This window comes from Actinia tenebrosa, unplaced genomic scaffold (genome assembly GCF_029948245.1).
Source record: "Actinia tenebrosa isolate PJP-AT-01 unplaced genomic scaffold, QUT_ActTen_1.0 PGA_scaffold3__52_contigs__length_22856419, whole genome shotgun sequence".
NCBI lineage: Eukaryota > Metazoa > Cnidaria > Anthozoa > Actiniaria > Actiniidae > Actinia > Actinia tenebrosa.
The window spans coordinates 10,796,494-10,808,868 of record NW_028292580.1 but is presented as its reverse complement, the minus strand read 5'-3'; the positions used below and the strand labels follow the sequence as shown (position 1 = coordinate 10,808,868).

At 36.6% G+C, this 12,375-nt stretch overlaps 1 protein-coding gene across 1 annotated transcript; it reads right to left on the bottom strand.

The window, feature by feature from the left end:
* Positions 1–823: 823 nt before the first annotated feature.
* LOC148908531 (uncharacterized) lies at positions 824–4,266 on the bottom strand. The gene is made up of 4 exons (XM_089036056.1): positions 3,738–4,266; positions 2,011–2,813; positions 1,520–1,629; positions 824–1,428 (listed from the first exon to the last, which is right to left on the bottom strand). The coding sequence occupies exons 2-4, from the start codon at positions 2,159–2,161 to the stop codon at positions 1,072–1,074; spliced, it is 618 nt and encodes a 205-aa protein (XP_088892182.1). The 5' UTR covers positions 2,162–2,813; positions 3,738–4,266; the 3' UTR covers positions 824–1,071.
* Between the last annotated feature and the right edge of the window lie 8,109 nt (positions 4,267–12,375).

The following is a 12,375-nucleotide window of genomic DNA, read 5'->3' as shown; positions in this document are numbered from 1 at the left end:
TAATGCAATAACTACTTTAGATTTAGCGATAACTACAAATCAAGCTTACAAATTATAGAAATCAAAATTGAAAACGAAAGAAATAATAAACAAATACGCGATATAAGTACAAATTGCATTAAAGAAAAAATGAACAAAAAAAAAAAAAGGAATCACAAAAGCAAAGTATGCGAGGAGAAAAACGGACAATTCAATGCTGATGAATGGGCTGAGTTTAGCTTCTCTTATATAGTGTATGTCTTCTTAATTATGACAACATACTCTGACATATTTAAAGTATAAACATCAAAAGCGTGGATCATAAACAGTAATGTATAGTTATATTTTATGCCAATTATTTGACTAAACCATTTAATTATTTGACTGTGGACATCTAGTAATTTGAAGATCGCGTCCGGCTGTCGAATTTTTTTTCACTTCGTAATTATTTTGTTTTCTATATTTTAATTTGTACCATTTGTACTAAATAGTGAAAAAATTTGCAAGCTTTTAGGGTTTGTACATGTACTCTAATACAATAGAAACAATACAATAGAGCGATATCACATAAGCAATGTTTACATGCAAATGAGCTACCCTGTGAAATAGCATGCTAATGAAGTGTGCACATGCTGTTTGCACTACTGAGCTTGTGGCTTTTATGGCCGAGAGACGTGTTGAACTTTTCTAACAAAAATGATAATGAACAAAAAACGGCTTTACACTGCTATATTCAATTTTGATTAAGTCCTTGAAGCACAGCAATATTTTTTGGATGTCGTGAATAATAAAAATTGCACCATGCATAGTATAGGTGGGAAAGCAGTCCGATATTCACTACTGTTTAAAAATGAGATATGCGTGAATCATACAATTTTCACAGTATTAGAAAACAGTTCAAGTCCTATCGATCTTTAGTTTGTCAAAAATAATATTTCCAATACAAGGCAATTGTTGTAACGTTTTAGCTTACAAAACTCATCTGGTTCACTTCATTATCATGCTATTTCACTGGGCAGCTCATTTGCATGTAAAACATTGCTTATGTGATATCGCTCTTATACAATCGTAAAGGAGAAGACAAATCTGCCTTCATTCATTGCCTTCTCTGGCTGCCCAAGAAGGTATTTCCTTAGGCTTTGTGCGATTCGATTTCTCAGTTGCAATGATGGTCCTGGAACTAAGCCGTTTTTGCGCCGCTGTTAGATTCTTTTTGATATGATCATCAATCGCTTTTTTGATGTTATGCAATCGCGATCTTTCCCAGGACAGCCTACGAATCTTTCGAGGCTTGGGACCTGGGCCAGCTTCCACTTCCTCATCGTCACAGCTCTCCTCGCTTGACATGCACTCAAGTGCGAATGGCCCCTCTATTATCTCTTTTGCTTTTTCCCTGTCGCCGGTAGACAGCTCAACGGAAGCAAGAGCTTTTCTTCGTCTTTCAAGTTTCTGTCAAAGGAAGTATAGAACTATGTATTAATAAATATCAGCGGTGTTTGCAGGCAAGACGAAGGGAAAACATCTGATGGCACTCATTTACCCGTTTTTTTCGTTGTTGTTGTCGTAGGTTATTCCTATGCTCCATAAACTTCTGGTTTTTCCGTCTTGTTTGATCGTCCCTCAGGGATTTCCAGTACCGGTGAATAGAATCTGAACATATTATGAACAGCAACTGTAAGATTTACAATTGAAACACATATATATCGATAATTGTTAAAAATTCGCTGGATCCAATGCATTATACTGTAAATTAAATTGGCATTGACCCTCAGTGCATTGCAGTTGAATAGGATTCTATTGGAGTTTGAAATGGACAATGTTTCGGCAGATATAAACACTTTCAAAAGTTGTGATTTTTTAGATCATAATGATAAAAGTAATTTAGGTTCGCGCGGAGTTAAAAATAGGGATTTCTTATCTGAGGGCAAGGAGATGTGCTTTTTAATTCATAGCGTCCTGTTTGCACTGCATATTTTCAAGTACCTTGAACAGAATTGTACAACTCGATACAAATATAAACATTAAATTAACCTTTTAAAGCGGATTTCTTCCAAGTACCATCTCCGTACAGACCTCTCACTTCTCTTCTAAGTTTTCGCGAGGTGTCCCTGTTGCTATCAGAGAAAAATCTAGGGGGAAAAGTACACGGAAAGACAAGAGAACAGAATTCAGCACAAAACATGCAGGCAACGTAAAGAATGAAAATGCACAGATGACTTACCGGAATCGTCGATGCTGTTCTGCCATTCAAAGACGGCTAAACTGCACCGACTAGCTTTCCGCTCAAAGACGGATGGCCTGTCGAATGAGACGAACTATGCAATCTATTGATGACTACATACACATGCTGTTCAATTAAAATGTCTCAATGCTGTTCTGCCATTCAAAGACGGCTAAACTGCACCGACTAGCTTTCCGCTCAAAGACGGATGGCCTGTCGAATGAGACGAACTATGCAATCTATTAATGCCTACATACACATGCTCTTCAATTAAAATGTCTCAATGCTGTTCTGCCATTCAAAGACGGCTAAACTGCACCGACTAGCTTTCCGCTCAAAGACGGATGGCCTGTCGAATGAGACGAACTATGCAATCTATTGATGCCTACATACACATGCTCTTCCATTAAAATGTCTCAATGCTGTTCTGCCATTCAAAGACGGCTAAACTGCACCGACTAGCTTTCCGCTCAAAGACGGATGGCCTGTCGAATGAGACGAACTAACTTATTTCATATGATTTGTTGAAAACGGTACTATACCCTTCTTGAAAGCTCCATTCACTAAAGTCAGCATTCTTTAAGAGCTGACGGTACACTTTGTGTACTGCTTTCTAAAAAATAAAAAAAAACAACAAATAATTGAATTACATAATATAGGAATAAACACCTTTTTTTGTTTTGGGACAAAACTCGCTTAGTTTTACGCTGAAAAATGTGCGAGATGGTATACACTCTAGCGTGATATGCAATATTTTATTTTCAAGAAAAGCGTTCGTACTGTCAAATATATGTCACATCCATGATAGTGACTTTGCAAAGATGCAAAAATTATTATTATGTTTTTGGTAAGCGTCTTGGCAAAGAAATATATTTTAATTTCCTTTCATCGCATATCCGACGAGACTAAAACCTCATTTCATTCCAAATATTCGACATAAAAAATCATATTTTCGTTAAGTTAGTAACAACAATCAGTGTGATCTTAAACTTTGCAGTCTTTTTGATGTCAAAAATTTGATATCAAACTGATTTTCTCGAAGACAAAAGAAAATTAACGTGATATAGAAATTATGACATTAATCTTGTTGAAGTGATGAAAGACCGTGTAACAGTCGTCCGTAGGTAATTGACCACAGGAAACCCAAGTATAAATACTCTATTCTCTAGGTTGACATGATTATATTTGTACGCCAGTCATAAGAACTATGGTTTTTACTGTACTGTTTGATTGTAATGATTTCTATAGCCTTTCGAGATTTTATAGGCCCGAATTGATGTCAAACATTGATTACTATTGACTTTAGTATGTTCATAATGTATGCGCAATTGAAACGGCTACTGCTTAATGCACTGCATAAATTATAGATCTTAAAAAGCGCGCGAAATTTACCCAAGTAAGCACATTTTAATTGTAATCTAAAATAAACTCACTTTCCTCCTTAGCATATGTATCAATCGCAGAAATATAGACTGCATACAAGATAACCAATAAATTAGTCCTTCCACTAAGTATTGCAACAATTTAATTTACTTACAGAGCAGTCATGGTCGATGTTTTGCTTCTTGCTTGTTGTTTGCCTTCGCGATCGTTGATCTTCTATTCTCGATTCTTTGAGGGCTTTCATCTCTCCTTTTAGCAATTCCACCTCTCTCCGTAGTTCTTCAACAGTTGTTTCATCCTCAAGACCAATCATTTTGACGAAAGATAGTTTTAGTACAGAGAAATATATTTAGAAGCACGAATAAGATATTACCGGTACGTTGGTCTGAAACAACTGCATTTCCCGCCTTTTCTCGACGTTTGACGTCATCGGTTGTTAGAGGGTGGTACACAATTCCGGATTGAAATAATGCCCAATTACCCTATGCGTTCTCAGATGATTTACTAGTGTTATCATGAAACCAGTCAAGAAATACACGCGTTCAAAGGAGAAACGGTCACTGCGCCGAAAAAATTTAAGGAAAAAGCAGGCGTTGCGACGTGTACAGGAGGAGACAGCTGTCGTACAAAAGAAATCTTCAGAAAACATCAGTACACATCAAAGCGCACTGGATACAGTACAAGAGAGTGAAGACAGCGTGGTATCCACAGCAAATAGTACTACACATCAAACAGATAAAAAAATCAAGCCCGACAAAGGTTTTGTTCTCAATCCGAACAATAGCCGTTTATTGGGTTCTACTTACGCAGGAAAGGTTTTGTTGGCAGCTAGACCAGAAATTGGACAATCATCGGCAAAGCTGAAGAGAAACTTCCGTTTGAATGAACCTCATCCTACTCAGCCAAACCCCACAAAGCCAACATCTTCGCTGATCAGCCCACGTCCGACAGACTCATTGAACCCCACATTGTTACAAGAATGTGACGAGAATATTATTTTAGGAGAAGGAAGATTTGGTATCGTTCGACTGATGAGGTACAGAACTAATTTAGTAGCAGTCAAGACAATAAAGCAACAAAAGTACTGCTATTTGATTGAGAAAGAAGCGCAGTTACTTTCCAACTTAGATGATCATCCAGGCTTCCCGTACTTCTATGGAATTTGTGAAAAGAATGGAAATATACTGCTGGTCATGGAGTTTTGTGGAGAGAATGGCAAAGTGTTAACTTTGAATGGGGCTTTGCTAACAAGATTAATAACAGATGACAGTTGTTGGCCTACAATTATTTACTCGTTAGCAATGTCAATAGCTCATATGCACTCGAAAGGGTTTGTCCATTGCGATATCCATGGCAGTAACGTATTAATGTTTCGAAGAAATAATGTGTGGTGCCCAGTTGTTGTAGATTTTGGAAAAAGTATTCACACACATTCAATGCAACCACGTTCCCGTAACACAGATAGGGATCCGGAAGATAAACAAAGATATCGTCATATTGCCCCGGAATTGTTAGATGGCACAGCAATAGCAACTGCTATAACTGATGCTTACAGTTTTGGACGGTTAGCTAGTCGTATATGCCGTAAGGTTAGATCATGTAAAGTGTATGAAAAAATTGCTAACGAATGTTATACCGATGATGCTGTAAAGAGGTTATCAATCCAGGGTTTTATTAACAAATTCGATTCATTGCAAGAGAAGTAAACAGAACATTCAGACAGTTCTTTACACAGAACTTTGAACTACTGCATGAACTATATTAGATTTTCTACAAAAAAAATTATTTTCTTTATTGTAAACAGTCATTGCTATATGAAATAAAAGTAATATATTTTTTTTAAAATTAAACGCGGGTGTGTTTATCTGGCAAATATCAAAATACTACACCTTTTGCTGTTCCTTAACCGCAAAGGAATATTCATTGGAGCGAAGAAGCATTGTCATTAGAGCGAACAGGCATACAATAAGGCGAACGGAGGTGGGATGGAACTTTCATTAAGAAATTTAGAATTGAATTTGACAATCATGAATATGTTTGCGTAAGTTCATTAACGTTTTCAAACTTTCATTAGCGTTTTGGTGCAGACAATAAACCACAACACACATTTAATACAGTGTTTTGGACATTTATTTACGCAATACAATATAAGTATATTTTCCACTAGGAATTTTAGGATTTTAACTGTCCTTTCATTTTATTTTTTTTACAAGCCGTGAATATTATTTCGTACAAACAAAGCGCCCTTAGGTATAAATATCAGTCAGTTTTGAGTTTTTTAATTCCTCTTTTTTGGATATTGCAATGGTTCAACAAATAAACCAAATTCCAAATGAGTCAGACTAGCGTCTTTTGAGTGCCTATGAAGATCCACAGAAATGCATACAATGGTACAACCACATGTAAACATATCGTCCAAGATGTTTAAATAGAGAGCAAATTCACTTTTTTGTCTTTGAAAATCTACAATCGTAAAAGCACAATATACTTATTTGTATTGCGTAAATAAATGTCCAAAACACTGTATTGAATATGTGTTGTGGTTTATTGTCTGCACCAAAACGCTAATGAAAGTTCAAAAACGTTGATGAACCCACGCTAACATATTCATGATTGTCAAATTCAATGTTAAATTTCTTAATGAACGTTCAATCGCACTACTAAGACTCCGTTCGCCTTAAATGACAATGCTTCTTCGCTTCAATGAATATTCCTTTGCGGTTAAGGAACAGCAAAAGGTGTACAGTGACATTTCTGTCATCACCTATGGGTCAATAGAACATGTATTTAAAAGTCTTTATTGTATTTTTGGCGTGTTGTGAGAAATTTTAAATCGAGCTCTGTACTAGCTTTTGATTGAGATTCGCTAAGAGTTTTTGACTTCTAGCTTTAAGTTCCATTACGTATACACATAAACCGAGCACTAGTTTAACCGATGTCCAGTAGAGCTTCAAAACGCCCTTCCTCTAGAGGTGGCCACGTGCAAAATTCAATTGATTCCAAGAGACGCAAATGTGGACATTGTCAAAAAATTCTCAGCAAAAGACAGTTTTTTGAACATAAGCGAAGATTCTACGACTATGCGAAAAACATTTGGACGACGGACGTTGAAGAGTCAGCAGTAGATAATGAGGGATCTTCTGGGGCATCTAAAAACAGCGAAGGCTTTGAATGTCCTCATTGTGGACAACGGCTCGGTAAGAGTCAGTATTATGAACACAAAAGGCGTTTTTACGATGCCAGTAAGAATATGTGGAATTTACAAAAGCAAGCAGTCACTAGTGGAGTTATTGAAGATTTGCCTGGTAGCTCAAGTGAAGGTAATGATTTTGAAAGATTGCGAGATCGATTTGCGCGGAGCTGGCCGAGCGAGTTAATACTTAATCTATCAAATGTATCGTTGTCAGTAGTATATCATTAGGCCGGTATTGGGGAAGAAAAGAGAGGAGAATGATTTTGGATTGTAATCAGGAATTGCGATTGAATGATGTTTCTTTTGAAAAGCGGGGTACGGACTCTGTGTACTTTGAGAAATCGTGTTATGTTCAATGCTGGTATAAAAATGCCAAACTAAAAAGTAATTCAATAACAGCAGTTCATGAGTGTCAGTGTTGGACTACCCGTGGAGTACGTAGAATTAATTTGAGGAGACTTTTCATAAGTTTTACCACTAACAAAGTCTGGGGGGAAAATGCGGAAATTTTAAAGATAAATATATCTAAAATCTTTAAATTCTTCTCTCTCAATCTTCTTTCAATTATTTTTTGTTTCAGATGAGACTTGTACACTCCCAACAGAAAATAATGCTTCTAATTACGACCGGACACTAACTTCAGGTATATTAGTATATCCTATCCCATCCCATCCCATCCCATCCCATCCCATCCCATCCCAAATCCATCCCATCCCATCCCATCCCATCCCATCCCATCCCATCCTATCCTATCCTATATTATATTAGTAATATCTTCATTTTAGGCGGATTTAAATAAATCATGCATTACGTGCGTACATGCCTAAGAACGGCCAATTTTAAGACCACACAACATCCGTACAGATTCAGGTACTGATAGATAAACTTTTGTTATATGGATTTGGAAAAGAATCCAATCATTGATTATTTATGTATCAATTATTTTTGAATACTAAACCAGATTATTTTAATCATTAGATCAATATATGACATCAGGATCAGTCGCGGCATCGGACGACTCTTCAAGCGAAGAAGAGGTTTGTTATACAATGAAACACCTTCGCCCATGTTGCTATTTAGCAAATTATTTACAAAGTGAATTAAAAATAACATAATCAAAACGGAAACAATTTGCAAAATGGAAGTTTCGCTCTGTTACTTGCGAAACGGTTATTTTTAAGTGAATGTACACAAATTAGTAAAAACTCTTGTTCCGAAAATCGGACGAAAATCTTGATTTGTGTCATATACAAGCTTTCAGTCATTAGACAATTTTCGAAGGCTTCATTGAAAACGTCAGTTCATTTTTGCCTCAGTGATGACTTTCTACATCCAGTTCTGAGATTAACATTCGATAATTTTGGCTTATTCAACATTCATGAAACTAAACTAAACGGGCTGATAATAATAGAAAAAACGTTTGTTTTACCTACTTTTAGGATGAGAGTGATGAGGACAAACATGATTCAGACTCGAATGCTGATGAAACGCCTGAACATTGGGATGAATTAAGTGAAGAAGATTTGCGCGATATCATTGATGAAGAAAATTCCGATGGCACTGTAAATCACGTCACGGAGGAGCAGTTTAGTATCAACAATAGGCAAAAATCACGCACATTTCTAACGTGGCTCCAATATTTTATTTTTCTTTGGCAATACTACAATCTTATCAGTGACAGAGGTATCGAAGGTCTTTTGAAGTACCTAAGTGCACTACTTTCCAAAGTAGGCGAAGGATTACCAGCAAATGCAGGATCTGACCTATTGATTTCCTTGGCTGGACTTATACCTGTAACAATGTATTCTCTGAGACGATATCTAGGTATAGACAGGGACAACTTTCAAAAATTTGTGGTTTGTGGAAAGTGCACAAAGTTATTTAAAGAGCAGGACTGTGTCAAGAAGGTAAATGGTAAATACCAAGCAAAACTTTGCGACAATGTACTTTTTCCACACTCTTCAAGACGAAAACCCTGCGGAGGCCAGCTAGTTAAAAAAGTTTTCCTGAATAATGGTTCAGTCAAATTTTACCCAATATATACTTATTGCTTTAGGAGTGTTATAGATTCGTTAGATACGATATTGAAAAGACCAGGATTGAAGGAAAAATGTGAGGAATGGCGTGAACGAAATGTTAATGAAGACACATATGCAGACGTTATGGATGGAGACGTTTGGAAAACATTCCTAAAGTATAAAGGACGAGACTTTTTAAACCTTAAACACTCTTATGGTTTAATGCTGAACTGTGACTGGTTTCAGCCATTTAAGAGACGCAGTGATTATTCTATAGGAGTTCTGTATTTGGCTTTGATTAACTTACCAAGAGCTGAACGTTTTAAGAAAGAGAACATAATATTGGTAGGAATAATACCTGCATTAAATAAGGAACCAGCAACGCTTGTGCATTTTTTGAAACCTATGGTGGACGAGTTATTAGCTTTATGGAAAGGTGTAAAAGTCAATGCCCATGGTGCACCAGAAGGTGGAATAAAGATAAGAGCTGCTCTTCTCTGTTGTGCATCTGATATTCCTGCTGCTAGAAAATTATGCGGATTTCTATCACACGCTGCACACAAAGGATGTAGTCATTGCCTAAAAACCTTTCCTGGGGGTTTTGGAGAAAAGAAGGATTACAGCGGGTTTACAGATCGGGACAACTGGCCAAAAAGAACAGATGAGCAGCATAGACGAGATGCTCTTAAAACCACTAGATGTAAAAATAAGACTGCACAGAAACGAATGGAAAAAGAACTTGGAACAAGATACACCGAATTGTTACGACTTCCGTATTACGGTAGTATCACAATGTGTGTGATTGATCCGATGCACAATTTATTTCTGGGTACTGCTAAGCACCTTTTTAAACTCTGGAGCAATAACGAGCTTTTTTCAAGAGAGAATATTATTGAAATCGAGCGACGTATACAAAACATTAATTCCACTTCTGATCTTGGTAGATTACCACATAAAATTACAACAAACTATGGTGGTTTTACAGCTTCTCAGTGGCAAAACTGGATTCTTTATTATTCTTTGTATTGTCTCGAAGGAATTCTCCCAGAAGAAATTTGAACTGTTTACAAACTTTTGTAATCGCCTGTCGGCTACTGTGCAAGACCTCTATTTCGAAAACTGATATCTTTTTAGCTGATAGAAAACTACTAGACTTTGCAATAAAATTTGAAAATCTTTATGGAAGAGAAGCCGTTACTCCGAATATTCATCTACATATGCATTTAAAGAAATGTGTTGAAAACTATGGAAGTGTGTTTGGTTTTTGGTGTTTCAGCTTTGAGCGTTATAACGGATTGTTAGGCAACTTTCACACCAATAACAGGTTCATTGAATCACAATAAATGAGGAAGTTTATTTGCATGAGCAGCGCTGCAGACTTGCAGTATACATTGCCGAAAGAGTACAGCGAAGTTTTCTTTCCATTTTGCAAAGCTCTTCTGAGGGATGCTATAGTGGATAATATTCAGGAGGAAATTAATCAAGATAGACTTTCTAAATTTAAAATCGCAATACGAGGATCAATAGAAAGCCTTACAGATGTGTGGACAGATTTTAGTGACGTAGCATTGCCAAATAGCTTCGTGATCTCTTCGTTTGACAACGACGACTTATTCAACCTAAAAGAAATGTATAGGAAACTTTATCCAACAGTGAATTTTGACCGTCAGCGAGTGAACCGAGCCTTTAGAAAGTATAAGTCAGTTACAGTATTCGACGAAAGACTAGGTTCAAGATTTAACACACGTCTTGATTCTTCAGGAAAGATCATGGCCTCATGGGCAGGTAATGGTGGAATAATTGAGGCAACATCTACTGGCAGACCCGGCTTTGTTTTGTTTTATTTGTGCCATACTATTGTGATCAATGGAGATCAATTAACTCATATTCTTGCAGCCGTTCAATGGTACCAAAAGAATAATCATATCACATCATATCGCAATCCATTAAGTGTTTGGGAAGCAAAACATTTTGAGGAACCAGGGCCAGCAACATTCATTCCAGTTCAGAGAATAAGCTCAAGGTTTGTCTACGGAGAACACAGAAGCGAAAACCAACATGTAATCGTTGTCTCACCCCTGATTAGACACATGTTTCAGTAATAAAAATTATTCAAAAAAATACAAAATAAATGTTTTATTCATTAATTTATTATTCAGTCTTTCTTTCTTTCTTTCTTTCTTTCTTTCTTTCTTTCTTTCTTTCACAAACTGATCCATGCCTCAGAACACTTTGTTTAATTTTAAACATACTTGATTTACGTTAATCCAAAGGTGCAAGAGCGGATTGTTATAAGCCGCTTGCTTCGCTTTTTCGGGAACTAATTTAGTTGGAAATTATTTTTCAATGTTCAGTAAATCAAATCAAAATTAAAGAAATAGAACCTGTGATGCTTTTTTATGGTATATACTATCACTTCATTTGTTCTTCTTTTTCGAATAAAGGTGAAGACCTAGTATAGCATTTGATACATATTGCACCGAACTTCAAATCCTACACCACTGAACATATTTTTGAAATAGCTGCAAATTATATCTGTCAAAATTTGTAATTTCTCTTGCAAAAATATAACCCTTTCCTCGAAATCTAATATAAAGAAAAACTTAATTAAATGGCAATGACACAAAATAATGTGTTTTAAGTTGTAGTTCGCATAAACGAAGTTAAAAAGACAAACTCAAATAGGACGAAACAGCGCTGCTGTTCACCAAATACTGGCTATTTCTGCATGGCTTTTTGGCAAGCCGTTTTAGTTTCTGCCTAGTATGATTCAGTTATTCAAAATATTTTATGATTTTCACTTTAGCTGATTAGATCTTACATAGATCCTTCGTAGACCTTCTGCATTTTCTTGCACGATATCGATCCATGCATATTTTATATTTACATTTAACTGTTACATTTTTTCTAAGTGTTCACAATTATATTCAATTTCCGTGTGCCTTAAATGGAACGGAAACATGTAGCAATGTGTATACGGCGTTGTTTCCCTTAAACGCCTAACGGAAATGTGAAGGAGGACTGGCTTTCAGAAAAGTGGATTTCCGTACCCGTAAATTTGACGGAAATTCCAAACTATCAAATTTCCGACAATATTTCCGATTTCGGAAATCTGTAATTTCGCACTGTGTCAGAGTTCACGTCATTCACCCCAAACTTCATATCCTTAGTAGCTCGTTGAAGTTTGTTGTTGTATCCTACTACAGAACCAGTATTTATAGATAAATTACTAGGCATTAACCAACAACCCGGGGCTACTGCATAGTCCAACCTTGCCTTAGAATTTTGTATAGCTAGTTGGTAACGCTGTACGCCCTTGCTAATGTCGCCCTCCAAGATCGAACTTTCGAATAAGACCAAGGCTTCGGCTCGCGTTTCTTCCGCGGCGCCGGTATTTCCAATTATACTTGATCGGGTATTTACCTGAGCTCCAAAAATGGAATACACGTAAGCTTCTATGCTGCGGTTCAAACGGGCAAGGCCGGCTTTGGTTAACCCTTTACCTTCTGGGGGTATGAAATTAAAGTATTGCTTCGTTTGCTCGTCGTTGGTAATCTTGATAATCAGCGGGTTAGCCCCGG

What these genes read in the sequence shown, in the direction of transcription:
- LOC148908531 (XM_089036056.1), bottom strand. Translation starts at nt 2,161, where the DNA reads ATGTTTTGTGCTGAATTCTGTTCTCTTGTCTTTCCGTGTACTTTTCCC. An exon ending in GAAGAAATCCGCTTTAAAAG is followed by an intron (nt 1,630 to 2,010) that starts GTTAATTTAATG and finishes TAATATGTTCAG; the next exon opens with ATTCTATTCACCGGTACTGG. An exon ending in AACAACAACGAAAAAAACGG is followed by an intron (nt 1,429 to 1,519) that starts GTAAATGAGTGC and finishes TTCCTTTGACAG; the next exon opens with AAACTTGAAAGACGAAGAAA.